At 38.6% G+C, this 25,223-nt stretch overlaps 1 protein-coding gene across 4 annotated transcripts in view; it reads left to right on the top strand.

Annotated features, from left to right (window-relative positions):
- Positions 1 to 4,051: 4,051 nt before the first annotated feature.
- The window catches only part of LOC106625021 (uncharacterized), a 33,603-nt gene continuing 12,431 nt past the window's right edge, over positions 4,052 to 25,223 (top strand). For 2 of the 4 annotated variants that reach the window (XM_036360785.2, XM_036360783.2), the window contains exon 1: positions 4,052 to 6,771. In XM_036360785.2, the coding sequence (XP_036216678.2) occupies positions 4,524 to 6,771 (2,248 nt within the window). In that variant the 5' untranslated portion in view covers positions 4,052 to 4,523. The remainder of the gene's footprint in view (positions 6,772 to 25,223) is intronic. The other 2 variants (XM_036360784.2, XM_036360781.2) reach the window with 1 other exon arrangement.

Here is a 25,223-nt window from a genome sequence, read left to right as displayed (position 1 = left end):
AATTGTGTTTGTTCTATTTTTATTTCATTAGTTTTAGTTGGCTTTTTTACTGGTTAAAGCAGTCCGAAATTAATTATTCCATCGAGCTTTGGTTACCAAAAAAATTGTGTTTTTGTTGTGTAATTAAGCAAAATAGTTCAATTATTTCTTGACATATATGTATGTATGTATGTATACATATTTCGCATGGCATATGTGCGGCTGCTCTTCAGCAGCAATTAAAAACAACTTTTATATCTCTCAAATAAATTTGCTTGGCATATCATGCCTTCAGAATGCCCGAGGCCCTTAACTTCCTAGACAGTCCATTAAATTGGAAAATTACCTGCACAATAATCCCGTAATCTCTGACTTTGCCGCCGCTGCTTTTTCGCCGAGCAAGCGTTTGAAGTTGAACAGCCGTCAGGCAGTAATTTCAACAATGTCTTATTTGCGTATAAATTTTCATTTGGCTGCACAGCAGGGCGTACAAGTAATATCTACATTTTCTGCCTTTTCTTACTTTTTCATGCCTTGCTCAAGCCTGCGTGCGAAGAATTGTGTGTGCTAAAGCTAAGCGCTTTTAATTGCTTCACATATTTTGATATTGCAATGTGTGTTAGTTTCGCTTAGAATTTGCATTTGATATTTCAATGAAGTGCGCAAATTTTCCCCTTTTGTTGGCCATCTAGATTAATATTTATGAAGATATTAACTAACAAATTTAGTGTGCATTTTTTGCAAACAATTTGCCAATATTGCCTTGGAATTTTTATTAAGAGTGTCTCAAATATTAAAAAAAAAAAATACAATGCTTATAAAGTTGACTTTCTTGCTTCGTTGATATTGTTGATGTATTAATTTATTTCAGCTAATAGCGGAAACAAAGACTTTATTCAATCAATTGTTACAAACTAAATTGTTTGCGTGCGCAAGTTTGTTGCTTAAGTCTTTTGATGGCCTTTCATTAGTACAACGTTTGTGCACGCGACAAAAGCTTAGTTTTTTAAATTCGTTTATAAAGACTGTCGGCACTCAAAAAAGCATTGAAAAGTCTCCTGTTTGTAAATAATAAATTTGAATATAAATACCAAAACTCTTTATGGAATTCGAACAAAAAATACGCAATTAAAAAAAAGAGAAGAAGCAAAAGATTTCTTATATTATTAGTTACAGCCAAGCTTGCGAATTTTTCAATTAAAAAATTTGGAATTCAAAATTAAATTTTCATTTTTACTTTTATTTTTTAATACCGATGTTGGAATTAAAAATAATATTTTCATTTTTTAATCCCGATGTTGGGGATTGAGATATAAATTTAGTTTTTTTTTTCAAGCTGCGATTAAAAATTAAAAATAAAAATTTAGAATAAAATTTTAAAAACTAAAAATAAAAATTAAAAAGGAATTTTTAAACCGGTTTTTGGAATATAATTATTATTTTTTATTTTTCAATCCGGTTTTTGGGCTTAAAATTTTTATTTTTATTATTTAATCTGGGATTAAATTTTTTTTTATTTTTTAATCCGATATGTGGGATTAAACATTTTTTTTATCCCGTATTTGGGATCGCCCATATTTGTGATTGCAAAATAAAGTAAAAATTTAATTTTTCTTTTTTATATTTCAATCTGTTAGTTGTGACTAAAAATTAATACATTTTTAATTTAATTTTATTCTTAATTTTTAATCCGGTTTTTGGAATAACATATTTTTTTTTTATATTTTTCAATCCGGGTTTTGAGATAAATTTTTTTTTTTTTTTTAATTTTCAATCCAGTTTAATTTTCAATCCGGTTTTTTTTTTTTGTAATATCTTTGACGCCTAGGAAGTCTAAAAAATTGTTAAAGCTTCAATAGGATTTAGTTTTGGTTTCTAAATATTCATTTTTACAGTGTATTGGAGTCTCTAAAATTTTCAAATATTACTATATATAATATTAATAAATTGCATGTCTCCACCCGCACTGCAATGCAACTTTTTCTTTTAACATACGAACTTTTTCCCCTTTTCCCTTATTTGGTAAAAATTCTTTTGCCCTTTGTTATGTCTTTACATGTGCTATTCGGCGTTGTTATTTGCATTTTAATTATTCGCAAGAGATTTCGATCAGTTTTCACATGAATTGATGAGTGAGTGTTTCGATTCACAAACATGCAGTGCCGCTAAGCGACTCCGCCAGTCGCCACCCGCGCACGTGCTACGAGGGCCAGCGCTGTTCTGCAGAGTACATTCAACTTACTAGCTGTCTGCTTCACTCACACATAAATACTGACATACTTACATACACATACATGCATAGTAAACAGCCTCGCTTAGTGTTTTATAGGTTTTGCTTCTGTTATGTCAGCTAATCATAATCAAATGGCTTACATACTTGTAACCTATTCGCTAACATTGCTACCGCCGTAATGTATTTATATATATAATGCCTTCGAAATGCCTCATCTAATTCGCTCAACACCGAAAATGATAGAATTTGCACTGACATGAGGCGGCATTGTCATTGCCATTGCCGTCGGCGCGCCTGGCGATTATCATAATCACGAGCGTCATTATCGTCACCTCCGCAGCGAGCACCGTTCGCACTCAACGCACATAAACCACAACATTTACCACCTGGCGTGGGACATTGCCATTGCTACCGTCAACGTCAACGCCGAAGCTGACACGTAGCGGCAAGCGAACGGTCGACCGACCGACCGACTGCCACCTGCTTTGGCGGCAAAACTTATGCGTGAGATTTGCGTGTTTCTACGTTTGGTGCTTCCTTCGCTTGGCCACATGCCAAGCGTCAGGCGAGTGTATATTCTTTTTGTTTGTATTATGCTATTCGAGCGCTTACTTGCTTCATTTAAATTTTTGGAAAATTTATGTTTGCTTCCCCATATTAACATACCTACATATATGTGTGTATGCGTGTATGTATGTGCTGCGTCTGTTATGAATCAGCTATGCGCTAACGTATGTCCCTATAATTAAAGTACACACTGTGCCGTTGTTTTTGCACTGCCTTGTTGTTGTTGTTTTTGTTGATGTTATTATTTGTACTCTGGTTGAATCGACTACAAGTACGCGCTCGCGCATTGCTGCGCTGTGTGGCGAGCGCTTGTTCTAGTTTGCCAGAGTCGTCCGCGTCGCCAATTTTCGCCAATTCATGCTTTGCCCGGCTTTTAACAGTTATTAATTGCTTGTAGCCAATAAATTGTGTACATGCAAATTCCGATATGTCTTTGCGCTCCTCCGCCTTCGCGCTTTCCGACGAACAACTACAGGTAACATTTGCGATTCGTTTAATGCTCGGTGTTCTGGCAATTTACGGTTGGTGACGATCTTTATTTGGTCGCCGCTGTGCCGAATTGCGTTTTTTTCATAGCCAAACGGCAAACATTATGGGGTCATTAAATTTTGATTCATTATGGAATCTAAAAACATAAGATTTGTTTCTATTTGACGCGGAAACGCAAGTAAGACACAGCGCTTTCCGTAGCGAGATGATTTATGGCGGCCATAGAGAGACTCTAATAAATTGAACTGTTGTGTAGTTCTAGGAAGGTGCTGAGAAGACTTGAAAGCGCTGTTCGTGAACAAGTTACGTGATCGGCAAAAGCATGTAAGGCAGGGAAAAAAATCAGTACTGTTTTTGTCAGACTCTTGTTTCTTAGAAGGGTTTAAGGCTCTAAGAAATTAATCTAGTGCAATGTGGAAGATACACAAATGTGCGTAAACTCCAATGCCAAGGACGTGTAGCGATACCTTTAACTAACTGCTGCCATAATCCTCTATATTTTGGAAATGCAGTTTCTGTAGGCGCAGAAGCTCTTCGTTAAAAAACAAACTGTTCCATTGACTTATATAATATATGGCCCAGAAGTGTAATTTGAAATTTTATCAAAATCGGTTCATGAGATATAAAGCATTTAGGACACCCAATGCACAATTCCTGAAGCTCTAATAACAGAAGAATGTTAAGCGGTAACTGAATCCCACTAATATATTATATATTATACATAATTAGTACTTTTATTACAATAATTACAATATAAACTCTGAGTAAACATTACAGCTTCAATTAGGAATTATTAGCTACGAATTATTTGCCTGCATCTGCTAATTGAATTTCAAACGCAACTACAGCAACTCAAACCTTGTGAAACTTGGTTCGAATCAACCATCCGCAACACCATACAAGTTGCAACATAATTGGCCAAACACCAAGTTTCAGCGACAAGACATCAAAGTTGCTGGCCGCAGTGCAGAAGTCCAATCGCGCACAACACGAAGACAGTCTGCAGCAGTCGAGCGAAGTGAATAAACGTGTTAAGCGGATTGCGCACAATCGTTGGCGGTTTAAGCGCAAGCAAATTGTACGGGCTGTGGCAACACAAGTAACGAGTAAAGTTAAAACAAGATATACGGTGTGAACGATTTACGAAAAATAAACAAGCGTTAACATAAAAAAAAATTACTATAATTGAGTTGCCAGTCGAATTTATTGTGCAAAATTAAAAGTAGTGTAGTTCAATTGGCTTGTGTCGCTTTGTATGTTTGCAACCGATGCAACGACAGACTGTGTGCGCGCGCAGCAGCAGTTGGGCATGCTCCGTCGAGTGGGACGGTCGTTAGTCGGCTGCCAGAACGAGAACTTAAGTAAAAGTCGAACGCCTAGCGCGTGTGTGAATGTGCCAAACGAAAATGTGTGCGAAACAGCGCGGCATGCCATAAAGAAGAAAGTGACTAGCCGCCAGACGGTTGAAACGACAAAGCTTAAGATGAGGCCCGCGATAAATGTGGTGCCGCGTCGCGGTTCATGGCAGCGCTCCATATGGCCCATGACCTTGCTATGCTGGTGTTTTATAATAGTTAATTCGCCAGCAAAAGGGCTGAACTACGACGCTGACACGACCGCTGAGTTGAACACACAAGCCGGGGCTCGAGCGATGGGTCTTTATGGAACTCGCGAACCGCGTTTCGGTGATCGTTTACTACCATTGCGCAAAAAGACCGGTGCAATAGTAAATGTGGCGGCGTCCAGCCAAAGGCAAGCGAATAGTGTTTTGAGTAAAAGTAATTATGTGGTTAGTTACGCGAGTGTTAATACAAATAACGCGGCCTCAAGTGGGAAAGTTATGGCACGTGCCACAAATACAAACACGACTGCTGAAGTGAATGCATCGCCTAATAAGAGTGTCGATGTGACAAGCGATGTGAGTGATAGTGTTGAACCCAAAACTGATTTGTATACAATGGAAGTCCATCATGCTGATTATACAGATCCTCCAACGACCGTACAACGTCGTGGCAAACAGTTGAGTCGACGCGAAGATACCAATATCGGTGGACTTTTACTAGACTCGACTACCTTCAGTAGTAAGGACACGAATATTTCGAAAGCTGATCGCTTGGTAGTCATGTCCACCGAGTTCTTTGTAGTACCAACAAGCACACCACTACCAAAGCACGTGCACACTTCTGGAGCGCCAGTACGCACAGGCGCTAAGGCAGCAGTTCTGCCTGATTATATACAGCCACCCTACACGGGTGTACCGACTGCTGGACCACGTTCAGTTTTAATTGTAGCGCCGCGGCCAGTAAATACCTCAAATGCAGCGAATACAGTCAGCGCGGGTTTGCCTCCATCCATAATGCCCACACATCTGCCATTCACAGGCCTGCGCAAGGAGCCTTGGGTGGTGCCCGTGTTGGTGTTGGCAGCTCTCACAATGCTAATGATGACAGCTTTTGAGATTTTCGTGCTGTTCAAGGCATGGCGTACGTCACCATCGCGGCGTCATCTCTTTCTTGGTCAGATGCTACTGTTAGGACTTTTCGCTTGTGCTGGGCTGGGTGCCGTCTTAACAGCGCAGCCCTCACTGCTCAGCTGTGGCACAATACGTTTCGGCGTGGGTGTTGCGTACGCGCTTGTTTTTGCCGCGCTACTCGTCAAGTGCGTTTTCCTCATTAGTCTGAATGGCGGCGTGTATCTGCCTGCACCCTACCAAGGTTTATTGTTGCTTTTCGCCGTGCTCATACAAGTAGCCATAGGCACACAGTGGCTACTCACACAACCTCCGGAGATTTACACCCAAAGTGTACCGATACTTGGCAATAGTCTGTTGGCTCCTACTATAGCGTCCAGTGGCGCCACATCTGCGGCACATACCTTTGCAGCGCTTTTTCAACCTCATACCGCCACACCCACCGACGGTCCATCCACAGCAGCGCTCGGCTCCAGTCTCGGCTCGGATCTATATGCGCGTATCACTGCTGCTGGTACGATGCTGATACCGCTATGCAAAACACAATTTTCGGAGCTGCTCTTCTCGCTCATCTACATTGTCTTCCTGATTGTGTTCGTCGCTGTGTTGGCCATCAAATCGCGCGGCATACGTGACAATTATCGCGAGGCCACCTACATTGGTTTGGCCATCGGTGGCGCTATACCCATTTGGTTGGGCTGGATGTTGTGCGGACTGGCGGTGGCGGATCGCCATAAGGATGCTTGTATCGCTTTTGGACTGATAGCGACATCAGCAACTGTCTTTCTAGTTATGTTCATGCCGAAAGGCAGACAGCTGGCGGCCATGGGCAAGGAGGGCCTATACGTGGAAGATCGTGAGGAGCAGTTCAGCTCTCTGAGTCGTGCTGGCTCCGGTTACTCACCCTCATTCTTCCACTTTAAGCCGATCAAGTACGGAGTAATGGGCGGAGGTATGCAGAATTCGGCAACAAATACGGGGAACGGCGCCAGTATGAAGCACTGCTCAAATGGTCTAGGAGGAGGCGGAGGAGGTGAGTGAAATGTTTCATAGCATAATTTCAGTTTGAGTGTAGTTATGAGTTTTGTATGAGATTCATCACAGCAGTCCATGCGTTTTGGAAATACGAAAACTATTTTTTTAATCATGCAATGGAGTTAGACTTAACTGGGTTTTGATGCTCATGAGATGCCGTTTTCGAAGCTATTGAGATATAGCGTAAGATTGTTACGGATATTGACCGTCCATTGAGTTTCGTCAACTCTGAGTTAGTTGTGTTTCCTCTACTAGTCTAGGGGAATGTTTTAAATAAAACAGTAAGAGTTTTCTGATGCACGCTGCTTGATGTATAAAGAGGTTGCTTGAGCTAGAGAGGACTTCGGTAACCGCCTATTGGTCTTAGCCCCTTTTACCATAATTATTTTTATACTCTCAGCTTGCTGGACATGAGTAAAGTGAGGGGAAAAATGAAAGTGTGAGTAGATTTTTACTTTCCAACAGTCTAAATCGCATTAGCGTTAAATGATTTTACTATACAATGCTTTCTCGCAAATAGCACGTACTCAGCGCAAAGAAGCAAGCTGCCGAGTAATGCCTAAACCACGTAAAACTGTAAATGCAAAGCATAACAAAACTCTAAATATAATCAAGCAATAATAACAACAAACAAAACGAAAACGTTTGTAAATTGCATGAAGTATTTGCTTTGCTTCCCCATTGGCCTAACTGCAGCTTTACTTAATTCCGCTGATGCTTGCATTATTCAAATTCGCAGCGCACATGGAAAACATGTCACTCACATGTTGCGTCTATGTCACAGTGTAGCGTCAGGCGCCTCGTCAAACGAAAGATTTTGCTGTCGGAAAGACGAAAAGTTAGTAGGCAATAGCAACAAATGAGTTTGTATGTAGGCGCAGGCAAGCGTTTTATGAACATATGTCTTAACTACATACTGCTGATGTTGTCTTGACTGCCGCGTTGCCAGCGCAACCAAGCATGGCCGGCAGTTGGCATGCCGAGCGGTAAATGCCTGCGCATACGTGTGTGTACACACTGAAGTGTGTAATTTGAATGCGTGCGTGCGTGCGTTGCCTGAAAATGTGCGCTTTTCCGCATTTAAAAGAGTTTTCCCACTACACACACGCCCATGCATGCTCCAACGAGACTCACTGGCTTTGACAAACATCGAAAAGACGCCTGCCCTCCCCTGTCCGATGCCTACATGTGTATATATATTTGTGTCTATGATTTGAGTGCATACAAAGCGCGTAATTTCAATTCCAAACACGCGGCGTACACAAATACTACAAGGCACTTGCGCATGCGCGGCAACCTTTAATTATAATAAATGAAAGTACAATATATGCGAGTACATGTGACCACAAATGAAAACTATTTATTTTTTTCTAAGAGTATTACTAGTACTAGCATTTTGTATGCGCAAACATGACAGCTGTCATGTTGTTGATAGTTTTGTAGTTTTTGTTTTTTTTTGTTTTGGCTTTTTTCACATCTGACTAAGCTTACACTCTTTCGTGCGCTTTTAAGTTTCTAATAAATATAAATTTGAAATTCTGTTTATTTTATCGACGTTCTACATTCATTTTGAGTTGTGTATAAGATAAACTACTTTGTTGCTATCTTTGTTTGTTTTCGCCAACTGCACGCCTAAGCTCGGTTAATGAGCTGAAGACATGCATGAATATCAGCAACGCAGCATTGCTTGTATTCGTATAGGAAAATGTGTTTAACATAAACTCAGCGCAGGAATTGTGCAAATAAATAAAAAGACAGCGCTTAAGCTTTGTGTTGCGCGCTTGTTTGCTGTCTCATTATCTGATTAAGTTTCTGCTCCAACAGTAATCGTTTCTGTTTTTCTTGAGGCGTTTATAAATAAGTTCATATATAAATCAAATATATTTCAAGGATACCAGTTTCAAATTTAAAACGAATATTATTTAATACAATTATAAAAAAAAAATATTTTTTCTAAATGTAAAATTGGTAAGAGCGAGTAAAGAAAGAGTCTACTTTTAGGCGGAATGTTTAAAAACCAAGAGAGAAGATAACTCTGGTATTATGAGCAATTTGTTTCAATATAAGGAGGTTCTGTTAGAGTATACAATACAAGGTTTGTTCAAAAAGTATTGCAAATTTTGTATTTTTTAAGAAAATGATTATTTTTTATGAATACTTATTTTGAAATTTAGCGCGCTACGTGTATTCGTGGCCTACGTGTATCGCATCTTCACCGATATATACTTACCTAATAGTGGAAATAATTGCATTATATCTAGTGGTGATTACTTTGAAGCGGGCAAAATAGATATTCATTAATAAATAAACACTATGTTAAGAAATAAAAAATTCGCGATACTTTCTGAACAAACCTCGTATATCAAAAACATATACGTGGCAATTCGAATGGCTCAAAAAAATTTGTTTTCCATAGTGCCGACTACCTAAAAGTATACTTACAGTGAGCGCTCTTAAAAGTGTAACTGAGAAATATTGTAGATGTGTGAGCGCTAACCTCTTCTCTTCAGCTCTAATGTCTTCTCTTTAACTCGATTTGAAACTGTGTACAAAATTGTTGTTCCAAAAAAAAAAAAAAATTTTGTTGCACATGATTTCAATTGAAACAAAATAACTGGCGCTAAGCAATTGCACAGGTTTTGATTTATTGCCCAAGCCGCTTGCATTGACTTGCTGACCTTGAAGTGAAAATGTTGCAACAACTGCAAATATTGTAAAACGCTATTGTTATGAAGCGCTGGCACTTTTCTATGTCGAAATAACTTCGAATCAAAAGCCTTAAACAATTTAACGCGCTAATCTGGCAACAAATAACGGCAGCGTCGCTTCTTTGCTGTCAAATTAACAAATAATTGCTATTTTCTATTGCCTTCAGCTTCGGCGCACATAAAGTGAAACGCGCGCTGAGCTACTTACATGGCGTGGCGCCTGTGAAAGTGAAAACTGCATTGCTGCGCTCGCTTGGCGCCCAGAATTCGTGCAATCGGCGTGTAGCATGATGATGGCCAATAGTTGAAATTGAAAACGTAAAGAGATACACGCCAAGCCGAAACTGCTTAGAAATCATTCGCATTCATTGACACACTTTTCACGCCTCAATAAGTAGGAATTTCGCAAATTGCACGCTTTGTCAGTAACAAATTAAAACCGAGCGTAGAAAAGGGTGTAAAGCGTTACTTCTTCGCTTCGTCAAGTTTATTGATTATGTTTTCGATTAGATACATACTCGTACGTTGTATGTGTTGCTTTGCTAACAATACCGTAACGCACGCAAACACAACAACAACAACACTGCTGGTTAAGACAGCTTTCTGCTTTGCACGCTAATTCCATGAAACTTTTCCATACACAATTCACTGCAAACAATGAACAATGCATAGCAAAAACAATTTAAGCGCACAGACAAAGGTTTTTTTTTTTTGGTGCGCATGTGTGTGTTTGTGCGAGTTAATGATATTAAATTAGTTATTGTTGCGCTGGCGTCTTTATGTGCAAATCGTGCAAATGTTTTGTTTTCAAACAAAGAATGTGACAAGTCATTAGAGCTGAGAGCACTTTCGTTTGTTTCTACACAAAAAAGTGATGAGCAAGTATATTTTGTGTAACTTGGTGCAATTAGCTGTAACTTGGGGTTATTAATTGGGTTTTAAACCAGAAAGTTAATAACTGTTGAGTCGAAAATTACGCACTAGTTGTGCTGGTTGCGAAAGATAGTTGCATTACGATCATTTCAAATTCTACTTACAACAACAAATAACGAATTTAATGCGCTTACTGAATATTTAGCTGCTTAGATCAGCTTTGCTATAAGCTAATCGCAAATTTTATGCAGGAAATTCAAGTACTTACGCTAGCTCTGCTTATCGCCAATTTATAGATTCGTTAACTTAGCAATGCATAAATCGTTTTAAATCTGACCAAGACTTGGCAACTCAGCAGCAATAAACAATGTTTTTGTTTATAAGCAGAAAACTATTTTCTTTCCAGCAAGCCACACACATGCATATGTTGAAACTTTATTTAGAAAAGTTGCTACACGATATCATGTCAGCAAGGAACTATAGCTTAGAACTAGCTACTAACATAACTTTATCATTACAAGTATGCAATAATATCTTTAAAGGCTAAAGCAAATGCAGACTAAACGACTTCGCCTAAAGTTAGACGAAGCGCACCACAATTAAATAATTACAACATTTTATATATTTGATTATTTTGTGAAACGCTAAATTAACAACAATTATAGCCCAATTAACGAAAACATAACACACCTTGACCCCACAGTTTTGAAAATTGCGCATAAATTATTTCACTTTCATAAAAGCTAATTTCGGCGCTGAATTATTAAAATAATTTAAAATTTCGACAAACCATCGAAGCAACTAATAGCAAGCAATTTGTTTTATGCATCATTTAAGTTTGTGTAAATAATAAGTCGAGCTTTGCTTGTTACTTGGCGCGTTAAAGCAACGTGTACGTTATGTTTTCTCAGCAACGAGAAGTAGGAAATTGCTTGATCTCTGGCCGCAAACCTCTTCGCATCTACATTTAGTCTGGAAATATATATGCTTTTTGGTGTTGTTTTTCTTCATACCCTGAACAGTGTATCATATATTAAAGTTGCCACGATGTTTGCAATACACAAAGGGAAACGTCGGAGTTCCTATAAAATTTATGGTACATCTAAATGATCAGCGGTATGAGCTGAGTCGATTTGGCCATGTCCATCTGTCTATCTGTATATGCGCGTACTAGTAACTCAGTTTTTGAGATATCAACCTGAAATTTTGCACACGTTCTACTCCTCACAAAAAACTGCTTATTCGGATCGGATATCGGAAACACCGATATCGGACCACTTTAGCATATAGTTGCCATACAAACTGAACAATCGGAATCAAACGCTTGTATGGAAAACTTTTTTATTTTACGTGGTATCTTCACGAAACTAAGTACAGATAATTTTTTGTAACAACGCTACAATCTCTGCAGAAATTGTTCAAATCGGATCACTATAGCATATAGCTGTCATACAAATTGAACGATCTTGAGGGCTTGTATGGAAAACTTTTTCAGTTGACTAGATATCATTACGAAATTTAGTATAGATTATATGCTATAACAACGCTTCAATATCTGTAAAAATGTGCCAGATCGGACTACTATAGCATATAGCTGCCATGCAAACTGAACGAACAAAATCAATTTCTTTTATAGAAACTACGTTATTTGTGATGGGTAAGCTAGCTTCGTTGCAGTTAAAGTTAACGGTTTTTCTTGTTTTCTTTTGTTTTTTTACGCGGTTTAATTAATTTTTTCCTTTTTGCATTTTCACAGTTATTTCAGTAGTATGCTTGTTTGAGTATGTGTGTTGCTAAATTGTTTGCTACATTTGCTCAGACAATCAACCGCAAGTGCTGCTTATATAATATAATTCCATTAAATGCTCTTATTTTTCACTTATTACCTTTCATCGCGTTGCTGCAGCAAACGCAAACACAACATACACAACAACAAACCGGGTGACGCTAGATAACTGATTGTGCGCTAGTTTTAATGAAGACGTTGCTTCTAGTTGTTGTAATTTTTTGTTGGTTTTTTTGGTGGCTTTTTGGCTTGCGGCATGTGCTGTTGTTTGCGTAGGCATTTTTCTTTGTTTTTGTTTTTGTTCTTCTCATGAGCACCTTAGCATTTGTACGCTAAATAGCACAACAATTAACAGGTAATTGTGCTGGCTGCCTTCCCCCTGCCCCCCTTGCCAAAGTGGAATTACATGAAGCACACTTTTGAATTAGAAAAACTAAAAAATAAATATAATGAAAGTACTAGTACAATTTTTGTTTTTGTTGTTGTTGTGTTAGTATTTATTTTTCAAATCTCATATTTGTTTGACAAGTAATAGCATGTTGTTGTTGTTGTTGTTGTTTTCATATAACCTAACAACGCTGCTTTGCTATGCCATTTGTGTTAATTGTTTGTTATTGTTGCAATGTGGTTCGCAATGAAATAGTGCGTTTGCGCATGCGCAGCCACCAGAGTTCATTATTTGCTCACTTGCTGCCTTACAAACTGCGGCAATAAAAGTTTTGTACGAAACTTTTGTATATCTGTTATTTACAGTTATTTGCTACATTTTGTTGCAATGCCATTGAGCTTTATGTGTGCAGTAATTACATAATGTGAGTTAGAAAAAAAAACTGCTATTGTGATGAAAATAACATTCGGAAGTGTAGCATGTGGTATAATGAGAAGGAGTAGAGACTTAGAGATCATATTTTTGAATAAAGCATATATTCACTTAAAAAGCTGCAGTCGCCCGGCTTAAGCAACCCTTTGGAGACTCCGAAAACACAGCAATTTAATTGCAACAGCAAAAAAAAAAGTTGTAAGAAATTGAAAGCAGTTTGCGAAGCTTATATGCTTTAATTGTCGTTAAAATTTTTCTATCGCTCGAAGATATACTTCCTTGGCGTTTTCCCCGAAAACTACAAACTTCTAAGCGAAGCTTTTGCAAATGTGCCTGCATTGGGCTTACAACAAGTTTTTTTTACGTTTTGCCACAAATTATTTACGTTTGACATTAAGTGTCGGCCAATGGTTACACACACATACATACTTATATATATGCATAAGCAAAAGTGCGCCTTACATAACCGTTTTTATGCTTAGTACTTTGCAATTGGGCAGCGTGTAGCGCAAATAACTTTTCATTGGAAGCAAAAACCTCAAATTGTTTCTCATACTTATGTTCACACTTTGCAATTAAGCCGACCACGGTAGTGAAATAGTGCACAGCAAAAACCATTGAAAAACTTAGTGCGCGTGTAGTGGTGCGCAGTGAATTTGGAGTCAGTGAAGTGCAGCACAACAGGAAGACATTTGAAATGCATTTTCTGCGCTGCTGATGCAGTGAAACGGTAAAATGTAGCCGCTGGCACTTACGCAATTTTCGAAACTGAAAACCAAAGACTTCAGACACGAACTGACGAGGCGTACCAGCTGGGAGGCAGGCAAATGCACTTCGCTGCATAAGCGAAACCATTGTGACACAAGACAAACTGCAGACTGTAGTACGAGCAGGTGGGTCGGTGGGCGTTCAACTCAGTTGCATGAGCATTAAGCTGCCATAATAGCTCATTTGTGCATGCAGACATGACAGTTATGGCGGTTTTACTTTCCGTCAGACATTTATTGTTTGCTACAAAAAAATTTACGAGCAAAGAGCAGCGCAAACATAATATACATACATATGTAAGTAATAAATAAATTTGTTTTGCTGCAAGCAGCATGAAAACATGTGCAGTAAGGCGTACTTGTTATGCCACAACAACAATTTAAAAAAAATATACATTAATTGTGGCACATTTCTCTGTGAATTGTTGCTATAGCAGCAGCATTGCGCTGCCCCTTAGTGAAATTGTAGCTCTGTAGTGTCATGAAATTTCACAATTCCTTTCAGTTGTAAAGAAAAACATCGTCTTCATAAAATAAATTTAACAAAAATACCGAACATTGCGCGCATTTGACGGCATAAGCGCAGAAATTGCAGCTAAAGCAAGTTTTGCATTAAAAATCTTAGTTTTTGTTTTTATAGATTTTTGTGAAATATAAAATTTAATTATTTTTTTGACTGAAATATTTTTAGTGTAGGTTGGTGGGTAGGTAGAAGTACTGTCATCATGGGCTCAATTTTAATGCACTATTGTAAGTCCTTATAGTCTAGCTATTCCATTTCGTCCTACCGCTCAAAGCATTTGGCGCTCTCAATGAAGCTACTTAAATATCAAGTATTTTGTGTCGAATTTGTGTTAGAGCTGGGTATTCGCAGAAAAAGTGGAAGATCGTTTCCGTATGCCCTTCTTGCTTGCAGCTGCGGCAACTATTGTTATAAGGCAGGCGCATTATAAACGCATACTCGCCAAAAAGCAAGTGCCCCGTTATAATAGCTGTAAGCCTGTATATGCATTTTCTGGACTTGGCTAGTGGCTCCGGTTCGAATTCGTTTAAAGAGACTCCAAACTTTGCCAACTCATCTGCCCTTTCGTTGCCGATAATGTTCCTGTGACCGGGTATCCAAATTATTGACAAGTGGAGTTGACCTGCCAGTGAGCTTAAACCTTGCTGCAGTTGTTGACTACGTTGAAATTAATCTGTGCTGTCGACAAGGCGAGCAATGGCGCCTAGCTGTCCGTGTATATGGTTGCTTTCTGTATGCTCTCGTAGTTATTCATTAGAACTCCACAGGCCTTAACTATACCTACTTGTAGTACTTCCGCTTGCAAGAGTTTTTAGTGTAAATGCCACAAAATTTCCAAGTATTATACTTTTTAATATGCAAATAAACTTCGAATTTGTATTTTAATAAAGAGGTATTGAAAATAAGAGGTGTATTAAAAATAAAAAGGTTCTAAATATTAATTGCATTATATAATCGAAAAGTAAGCAACTTTAGTATAACGTCTGAGATAATTTTTGCGCAATATTTCTATTTTACAGCAGCATTCTCAAGTTTCTAACTTTCAAATGTATCACTGACTTATAATGCTACTGCTTAACGTTCATTTGTACTGTGCGACTAGTAGAGGTGAAAGCAAGATGCTGCGAAAACGAATATGTGTTCCAGCCAGGATTGCAAATAATGCATTAAATAAATAAATGAATATACATTTGCATTACTTTTTTTTTGTAAACCTCAATACGGAATTAAAAATAGAAAAAATTTAATCCCACGTTCCGGATAAAAAAAAATATAAAAATTTAATCACAAAAACCGCATTGAAATTTTATTTTTAATTTTTAATCCCAACTATCGGATCGGTAAAATAAAAACGAAAAATTTTCATCCCAAACATATAGTTGAGAATTAAAAAATAAAATTTATGTTTTTTATATTAACATTTTTTCGGTTTCATATAAAAAATAGTATTTTCAATTTTTAATCCCAAGCATCTTGGTTTAAAAAATGAAAATCAAACTTTTAATCCCAACATCGGGATAAATATAAAATTTTAATTTTTACTCCAAAAATGTTCATCAAAGAAATTTGCAACCCTGGTTCCAACCCAAGCTGCAGAAATACTTAGAATACTTATCGCTTAAAAGTTATGGTGCCATATTCCATATGTTTGATGACTAACGCAGCCATAAAATGAATCATAGCTTTTGCTTCATCATAATAGTACAGTAAAATTGCTTTAATCCCGCCAAAGAACTTTTTATTAAAATAAAAGCATATCTCTTAAGTTTATTAGCTCCTGATTTCCTACTGGGTAACTGTTGTATGGCATTGTACGCATGTGTGTACAAAAAGAATGCTACGCAGATAAGTGGCAAAACATGGTCGTTGAACTAGTTAAAATTGCTGTTGCATGCAACGCTACAACAAAAGCAACAAGTTTTTGTCGGTCTTGACAAATATAGGTACGAACAATAGTGAAAAAAAATTGATAAAAGTATGAAAAATGAAATCAAATCAAATATAGAAACCTTATGGCAAATTAATAAGAAGAGTAAACCTGCTTGAATGGCACAAAAAGCAACACATTGCTGTCATAGTGTAAAGTTTTTATACCCTGAACAGGGTATTTTTAGTTTGCCACGAAGTATGTAAAACCCAGAAGGAAACGTCGGAGACCCTATTAAGTATATATGGTATATAAATGAGCTGAGTTGATTTAGCCATGGCCGCCTCTGTATATATGCAACCTAGTCCCTCAGTTTTCAAGCTATAGTTCTGAAATTTTGCAGCTGTCCTTTTCTTACCAAGAAGCTGCTCATTTGTCGGAATGGCCGTTATCGGACCACTATAGCATATAGCTGCCATACAAACTGAACGATCGGAATCAAGTGCTAGGCATGAGTTATTGTCTAAGACAACAATGTGATCTCCGAAGAAATTGTGCTTTCATGGAAAACTTTTTTGATTTGACGAGATATCTTCAAGAACTTTTGCATGGATTATTATTTATTGCAATAATGGAATTTCCGAGGAAACTGTTCAGATCGAATCGCTATAGCATATAGTTGTCATACAAGCTGAACGATCGGCATCAAGTTCTTCTAAGAAACCTTTTGTAATTGCGAAGGGTATTATAGCTGCGGTGCAACCGAAGTTAACGTTTTTTCTTGTTTTGGTATTTATTTGTCATAAATATATATATATATATGCAAGCCATATGCTAATACCTATGAACATATCGTTAACTCCTTCCAGCTGCAGTGTCGCTCCTCAATTGCTGCGCTGACGATAAACCGCTTTGCGCGCGGATGCATTTCAGTGGGTCTGCGTGGGCGCCGACTTTCATAGAGCCCCTTAAATTTGACAGCTCGCTTTCAACACATTCGCCTTGGGTCCCTCATATATGTGTTGAGCGCGAATTAAGCTGCTTATATTACGGCACAAACCTTTATTTTTGAGCGCCTAAACTCGTGGCTTGCGCATTAATTCAGCGAATGGCAGTTTCTTATCATGCGAGAAAGATCTGAAGCCGTCACTTTGGTAGGAAATTAGATTTTTTTTCTTTAATAACATAACAGTGCAACGCGTACGTACGCCTTAAGCGTATGTGTGTGTGGTATAACGGTGTTTGGCCAGCGTATAAAAGTACTTAATATTTTTGCGTGATATGCTTGTTTGGCATGAAATATCATAATTCTCATTTGAAAATCTGAAAATAAAAAATAATTAAACCGCGCGCATTCATTGTTATGTGGCAGGCGATTGCGTGTTGGATTTTTTATTATTTTCAAAAACCACTTTCATCAGTTTATTTTGAGGTTATTAAAAATTTTACAACATTTTTTATCTGTTAATAAGCGTAAGCAGCAGTTAAAAAACACGCCAGCTGGATTGCGCAATTTCATAGACTGTAATGACTTGTATAACATAAGCCACAGAGCTTTACGCGACTTAACAAAGACTCTTGCATAAACTTTACAAACTAAAAAACTGAAAATTCTTGAACTCTAGCCTAGCTAGTCGTCAGCAGTGATAAGAAATATTGCATAATTTTATAAAAACCTGACTAAACGTTGATTATTTAACAAAAGTCGCCAATGGGATTCCCACTTTGTGATTTCTCGCAAGGTTTTGTGTGTTGAGTCGGCAAAAAGTACCGCTTATTGCGCAGCATCATTGCAAATAAACAATTTTTCAGTCTAATCTTGTACTTATGGCAATATCATAAACAAGCTACGCTGCTCTTTTCGGATTTATCTCGTTTTCTAACTATTTTATTACAACGTTACAGCTTGAAAACGACCTGAGCGAGACTGAGAAACTCTATATTTCGTAATCACCAGCCTGCCTAGACCTCACTGTCACTGCTATTTCTTAACCCGTTGTCCACATCTTAAAATAGTATTCAAATAATTTACTAATTATATAGTGACATTTTATTGTCTTGTTCTTTTGAGCTTTCTCACTGCTTCTTTACGCATACGAGCTGACACACAAAAGTCTTCAACAAACTCTATAATGGAAAGACAAAAACACAATCGAACATGCTTCTTCTACCCAGTCTACAAGACACAAACAAAACATGTGAACGTTCCCTTTAACTGTCAAATATTGACAAAACGTTGTTGGCACAGGCAGCTCAGCTATGTCAAATTGCGTATATTTTTCCAGTTTTAATGGAAAGAATGCCTGAATTGACATTGTGCTCATTTTACTTGCGGCAACTGGCAACTTGCAAGTGAAGCGCAACAATGTAAGTTACTTTTGAACTATGCACAACAAAAAAAAAAAGGAAAAAAACAAGTTTGCTTCAATTAATAAAAAATACATAAAACGAAAACTGAAAATAATATTAAATAAATTTTTTTTTTCGCAAATTGGCTTGCTTGTTTGACTGATTGCGAGCAGTTATCAACTACAATGCAGCTTAACCACGCCATAGCCATTGTCAACACCACTGACCAAGTAGCCTGCAATCGCGCTGTGGCAAGCAAACTGGCTAACCTGCCATTGTGCAAGCAGCGCGAAAACGAAAGCGGCATATGCCAACATACATGCAACATATTGTTGCACTGCATATGCTGCAAGTTTGTGTGAACTGCTGAACGCTGCTACGTCACCAAGTGGCAGCGACACCACTGCCCGGAGCAGTACAAATTTCTACGACTCGCCGGCGGCGGAAGTTGTTGTGCATGTCTTGCATGCCGCTGGCAGATCGGAGCAGCCGCAACATTGCCACATACGCGCTATGTGGTGCATGTGAATGTTGTTGCAATTGTTGTAATATTGTCGATCGTTTTGTTGTCGCATTTTTTGCTCCATTACATTTACAAGTAGCTAGTCAGCAAGCATGTAAGCGCTGCACTGTCGCCATTGCAATGCGCAATGCAAGTTGAAGACACTAGTGTTGTTGTTGCTGTTTGTTGTTAACCTTGAACTCTTTTGTAGTGATTTCGCTGCTTTGCTGTTCACTTTGACTTTTGCACACTCTTTACTTGCCACACGGCTTGTATAATTGTTGTTGCCGTGTTGTTGTAGCAACAGCGTGACGCATACAACTTGCAGAATCGCTTGCTAAATTACCACAACTATGTACGTCCAGCTAACGTTGCACGTCAGTCAGTCACTCAATTCTTGCATAGTTTGTCTGGTCCATTGTTTTTGTCGTTTTACGCTAGCAGCGCTCGCGTATATTACTCACTGTAATCATCAGCATGTCATCAGCGGGCAATAGCATTCAACATTATCACCTTCAGCGATTTCAACAGCTACAATGTCAGTGCCGTGCAGCACTTGTTCTGCGCTGTAGTGCCGTACAAGTCATCATCAGCAGCCGCCACAATTGCTCGACTCGTCTTGATATCAATAATTTTTGATGTACTCCCTTAAGGACTTACCGCATACACTTTAAACACTATAAACACCATAAACACTTAAGAGTTCATTCGCTTTAATTATACGCTTTAATTTTGTATGATTATGGGGCGTTGTGGCGTGCACAGCCGCGGCGAGCGCTCGAGCTCAAGCACCGCCTCGTGCATACTTATGTGCTTATGCGCTTAACTCTGTGTGGCAGTGTGTGTGCAGAGCTATCGCCGCATGTTGATTTTTATAAATACTCACGTTTGTTGGTGAATTTGTTTTGTTTATGGTTTTTTTTTTTTGGTTTTTTATTTATTATTTTTTTTGTATTCGGTTCGCACCTAATGGGCAAGCAGTTTGTCGGACGTGCCTCGTTTTGTGCTCTGTGGCGTTAATTTTATTTCCAGCAAAGTGTGCATTTAACGTTAAATATGCGGATGAGCGGTGGATGCAAATGAGTAACACCGTAGCTTTTATTGGATTTGAGCTTAGCGCTGGGTAGGAAAGTGGAAAAATAAAGCGCGCATTGTTTAGAAAGTAAATTAAGGCAAACGGGTTTGTAAAAGGCGCTGAGTTACTTTTCATTTAGTACTTGGATTAGAAACTATGCTTTGATTAGTAAGTTGTTTAAATAATGATGCAGCTGTTGGTTATCTATTGATTAACTGTTATCATCGATGATGGCAAATCACGAATACTACTTTAGGTGAATAAAAATATGGGGTTGCTACTTTGTGAAAGTCGCATAAGTTTGAAATGTCTAGCCAACTATACGGAGTAGAGAGTACTCTAGCACAAAAGTCTATAGATGGTACTAGGGTGGAACGAATTTTTTTTTGAATTTTTGGGTACTAGGGGGGAACGAAAAAAAAATTTCGGAATTTTTTTTGGAAAATTTTTTTTTTCAACATCTAGAGGCGGAAATTTTAACTTTACTTTAAAAGTTTTTGGACCACCTCTAGATGTTAAATTTTTGTTGTTTTTTCTAAAAATTTTCTTTTTTTATAATCTACAAATTTGACACTCAGGCTAACCACAAAAAAAAAGTTTTTATATTAAATTTTTTTGTTCCATCCTAGTGGGTGCCACCAAAAGCGCTAAAGTGTGCTGTTTAATTGCGATGTATGAGATATAAGTAAACCTAGAAGTGCACTCGCTTTCATTGCACCATTGAGTTGGCTCGTCTGATTACTAGAGCATATATTATTATATTATATATACAGCAAGCAGAAAACGCGATCTCGGTTTGCCGATATTTCGTCGACAGTGTTTTCCATTTTCGACTTCTTAGTTTTTACTAATGGCGACCTTCAAATCTTAGTCAAACAGTAATGATCAGCGGCTCATGACCTCCAGAAGCGTAGTTTCAGATATATACCCGTTAATGGACTTTGAACTGTGAAACTCTATGCCAATTAAAATAACTCACTTTGAAAAAGTATCAAATTCGCTATAAATAACTGAAGCCGGTAGAAGAAATCCCTCAATATCACGTATCAATCAAATTAAGCAAGAAAAATCTTAATCACCGCAGCTGAAAGACCGCACCACACCCAACTCTACATACAAATATACGATTACATATGCGCTGAGCTCTGACAGCAAGAAGCACACGTGCTGTCAATATGTTAAAAACTGTTGTTGTTGTTATGGTTAAGCCGGTTGTGTGCTGCTAACACAAGCCGCATGTTATAATAACATACATGTGTGTGTGTGTGTTTGTGTGCGAAACTGTATTTAAGCTGGAGCAACTAAGTGGCAGGAAACTTAATACTTCCACTAGCTCACAGCAACATCAACAACAGTAACAACAACAAAAAAACGCAGCGTAAACACATACACCTACAAACAGGCAGCGGGAAAAATTCACAAAATGAAATTGAAAACGCGACTAATAGCGGTGGTTGCTGCGCATAGCAGCGGCCAGACAGATAGTGGTGGCAACGTTAAACAGCAATCGTGGCTCTTAGGCGAACAGGTTACACCGGCTGTCACCGACTTCGCTTGCCACCGCTCTGCCGCACAGATACAGCTGCATTTGTGGCGCACAATGTGTATCGGACGAGTTGAGTGAGCAGACCGTCTGCAACGGCCAGACGACCGACAATGTCATGCGCAGCAACGTAGTGCTATCGAATAAACAGTAAGTGGTCGATGCGCTCATCGCATCATAGCGGCCGGTGGAAAAAATTAATGAATGAACAAACGCATTGAATGACGAAATAAAACGGCAAACTAAAAATAAATTAAATCAACAACTTGTTGGCTGACGTTGTTGTTGATATGTTTGTTTTACTATGCGGCGGTTGAATGTCGGCGTTTAAACTTGATTTATTAGTTTATGATTGCCAATTGATAAATTGAATCCAAAGAGTGGCTACGTCGATCACAAACAGCTCGGAGCAGTGTGGTGCGGCGCGGCTGTACGTGTTGTAAGTTGCAGCATTTGTTCTGGTGCGTGACCAGCGCGAGAAAATTATCGATAATATTGATGTTGGTTGATGATGATGAGGAAGAGGATATCGCTGTCGTTCAGTTGGTCGCAGTGCCGTTCACAGCACAGCAATATTGCTGCATCCCGTCAGTCAATGGCACTGTTGGCACACATGTTGCGGTTGCCTGCTTGGGTCAGCACATGTGTGCGATCGGCAATCAATACAACCGGTTGGGTGTCTTCGCATCTGCGCGCCTTTGCCGCCTATCAGCTGCAGCGAACCGGTCGCGGCTGCCGGCTTGACGGCTAACCGTTTGCCGACAATTTCAATTGCTGTTGCAACACTGTTGCAAACGCTAGCGGTAGCAACAACAACGTTGCAAAATAAACAACAACGACATTTATGTCATTGTCTAATTAAGCGCAGCGGCCACGGCTTAACAGTGTTTATATTAAGAGACACGATTTGATGACTTAGGCGCTTGTCAATCATATTTTGTCGTTGACAAATGCATTTGTTTGTGCCGCCATAACGGAAGTGTGTGCAGAATATAATATAATATTTGTTTTGATCTGCTCATTCGCGAGCAAACGCTATTGTGTGCATTTAACAAATCTAACGGTACTTTTTCTGCGTTATTCACGGTTTTTATGGCGTTTTTATTTATGACTGCAAACAAATTTCGTAAATGGGCGTTGGACCAAGTTGGCCCATAATTACCTAATGGCTGTGTTAATGCCGTGTTATGTGTTGATATAAATGATTATTTAAGTGTTTGTGTGCACAAATATTATTGCTACATAATTAAGACTGTGTCAACACAAAAAAAAAAAAAAAATGCAAGCAACTGATACTGCAGCCGATGCTTTAAATTTCATCGCTTCGGTGTTAGAGTAAATGCTAGTTCGCGACGATTCGAGGCTTCACCTATACTAATATCAATTTTGGTTGTGTATAAGCTAAGTGTGAATGTTGCAAGAAGGCTTTGTAATAAGGTGTCTCTAATAGTTTGTTAGAATTAGGGGTATTTAAGTCTTTAAATCTAATATTACCGATTGCCTGGAGAACCAAAATGACTAACATGACTTCATGCAGTCCCAGCGTCTAACGGACGCCTACCACCACACTTGAGGTAATGAAAGCAACGTTCTCCTTTCGCGGATTCATCATTAATATACTGCTAATATCGAAAGAGTTCGGTAGAAAATCGATGCTTTTGGCTACGCTAGCCAACAGACACATAACACAAGAGCTGAAAAATTCCGGGACTAACAAACAAAAAAATACGGTTTTTGCTTTACTCATCAATATAATCTCCATCAAGTGCAACACAATCATGCCAGCGCCGCTCTAACATTTCAATACCACTTTTGTATAACAATTTGTGTTTTGCCTCAAAATAGGTCTCAGTGCCAGTGATCAGCACTTCATTCGAGCGTAATTTCTTACCGGCGCGCATTTTTTTAAGGTCTGTGAACCACCAATAGTCGTTGGAAGCCAAATCTGTAGAATAAGGTGGTTGCGGCAGTAATTCAAAGCGCAAGCCATGCATTTTTGTCATTGTTTTGATTGACTTGTGACACGTTGCGTTGTCTTGATGAAAACAAAACTTTTTTCTTTGCCATATGTGCCATTTGCCACTTTTTTACGACCTCGGACTTCAAACGTTTCAATAACGCTATATAAAGCGCGATATATAGTCAGCGGTCGCGGCGCTGCGCGGCAGCATGCATTTAACAGCTTTATTGCCAAACACGCGAGCTATATAGTGTAAGCGATGTATATATATAGTCAATAGTGACTTGATGCTTTTTTCCTTTTTAAGTTAGTACTAACTGAAAATGAGGTGAATTCAATAAAACTAGCGCCATCTATGTGTGAGGCCCGGAACTTTTCAGCACATGTATAACGCAACTAAACTTTATTTTTAAGCGACTACTTGATCTAAATGAGTACTTTACTCACAAACTTCTGCGACTGCATAATCGTTTGCTGTGAAAATGAAGAACGTCGAATAAACTAATCAAAAAATCTACAACTAATCTTTAATTAAGAATATTGTCTGACCCTTAGGGATGTAGTTAAAAGTTATAGCAGACGTAGGTCGTAAAAAGCAAAGTAAAATTTATTGTTTCGTTTACAAGCGACACTAGAAATCGGTCAATCAAATCAGTTAAAAGAAGGCACAAAGCATTCAGTGCAGCGTACGACTAGCTCACATCACTTATTAAGCTATACTTAAATTTGTGTACACAAATCACCGTTATATTTGTGGTGAATTGGGAAAAAATAAATACTTTTACAACCATTAATTTATTTCCAATAAAGTTTAAAACGTTGAGTAAACGCTACTGTGCTATTGTTGTTGCTTTTATTTCACTATTTTGCAGCGCTCTTAGGCAACGCTCGCTGCCTACGTCTTGCGCTGCCTGCAGGCTCACACATCCGCCGCGCACTCGCCATTTATTACTTCAAACTATTTATTTACTACAACTTCGCCACTATTTCGCTTTGATGTTGATTGGCGCTGCGCTGCTTTGGTTTCTATTTCATACAGACATCGGTCACATTGCCGCTGCAAAAGCAATGACGCTCAGTATTGAGCACATCGCTTACACTATATAGCTCGCGTGTTTGGCAATAAAGCTGTTAAATGCATGCTGCCGCGCAGCGCCGCGACCGCTGACTATATATCGCGCTTGCTCCCATCTTGGTGGAAGCGCCATCAGTTATTACTACAACACTTTTATTGTTGTTGCTTGTTGCAATGCATACTGATCGATTGCATGCAAATACAAGCATCGGAGGGGTTTTGCTTGTTCAACGTTTGTTGTGGCGGATGGCTGGTCGATTGGTCGGTCGCTCTGCTGGCACCGATGCGCTTCGTTGGCTGGAGAAATTTTACGCTGGCAATGGCCACCCATACGTTCGGTGCACAACAGGCGTCGGCTTATCGATGCGCAACTGGGTTAATTTGCGCTGTATTTTCCAAATAATTACCATTTATTGATGGCATGCAGATGTAAATAAAGTTTGCGATTTGCTTGCTTCGATGTTGAAATAAAATTCGAAATGGTTCTACTGCACTCGCGTGCTCATCGATCGAAATGAGGCGAACTCAATATATTTTTTTCGCATGTAGTTGAGGTCAGCAACAAAGTGTAGAATAATAACTCATTGAGTTTACTGGAAACA

This window comes from Bactrocera oleae, chromosome 6 (genome assembly GCF_042242935.1).
Source record: "Bactrocera oleae isolate idBacOlea1 chromosome 6, idBacOlea1, whole genome shotgun sequence".
Taxonomy (NCBI): Eukaryota; Metazoa; Arthropoda; class Insecta; order Diptera; family Tephritidae; genus Bactrocera; species Bactrocera oleae.
The sequence above is the reverse complement of the archived record's forward strand: the minus strand, read 5'-3'. Positions and strand labels throughout refer to the sequence as shown.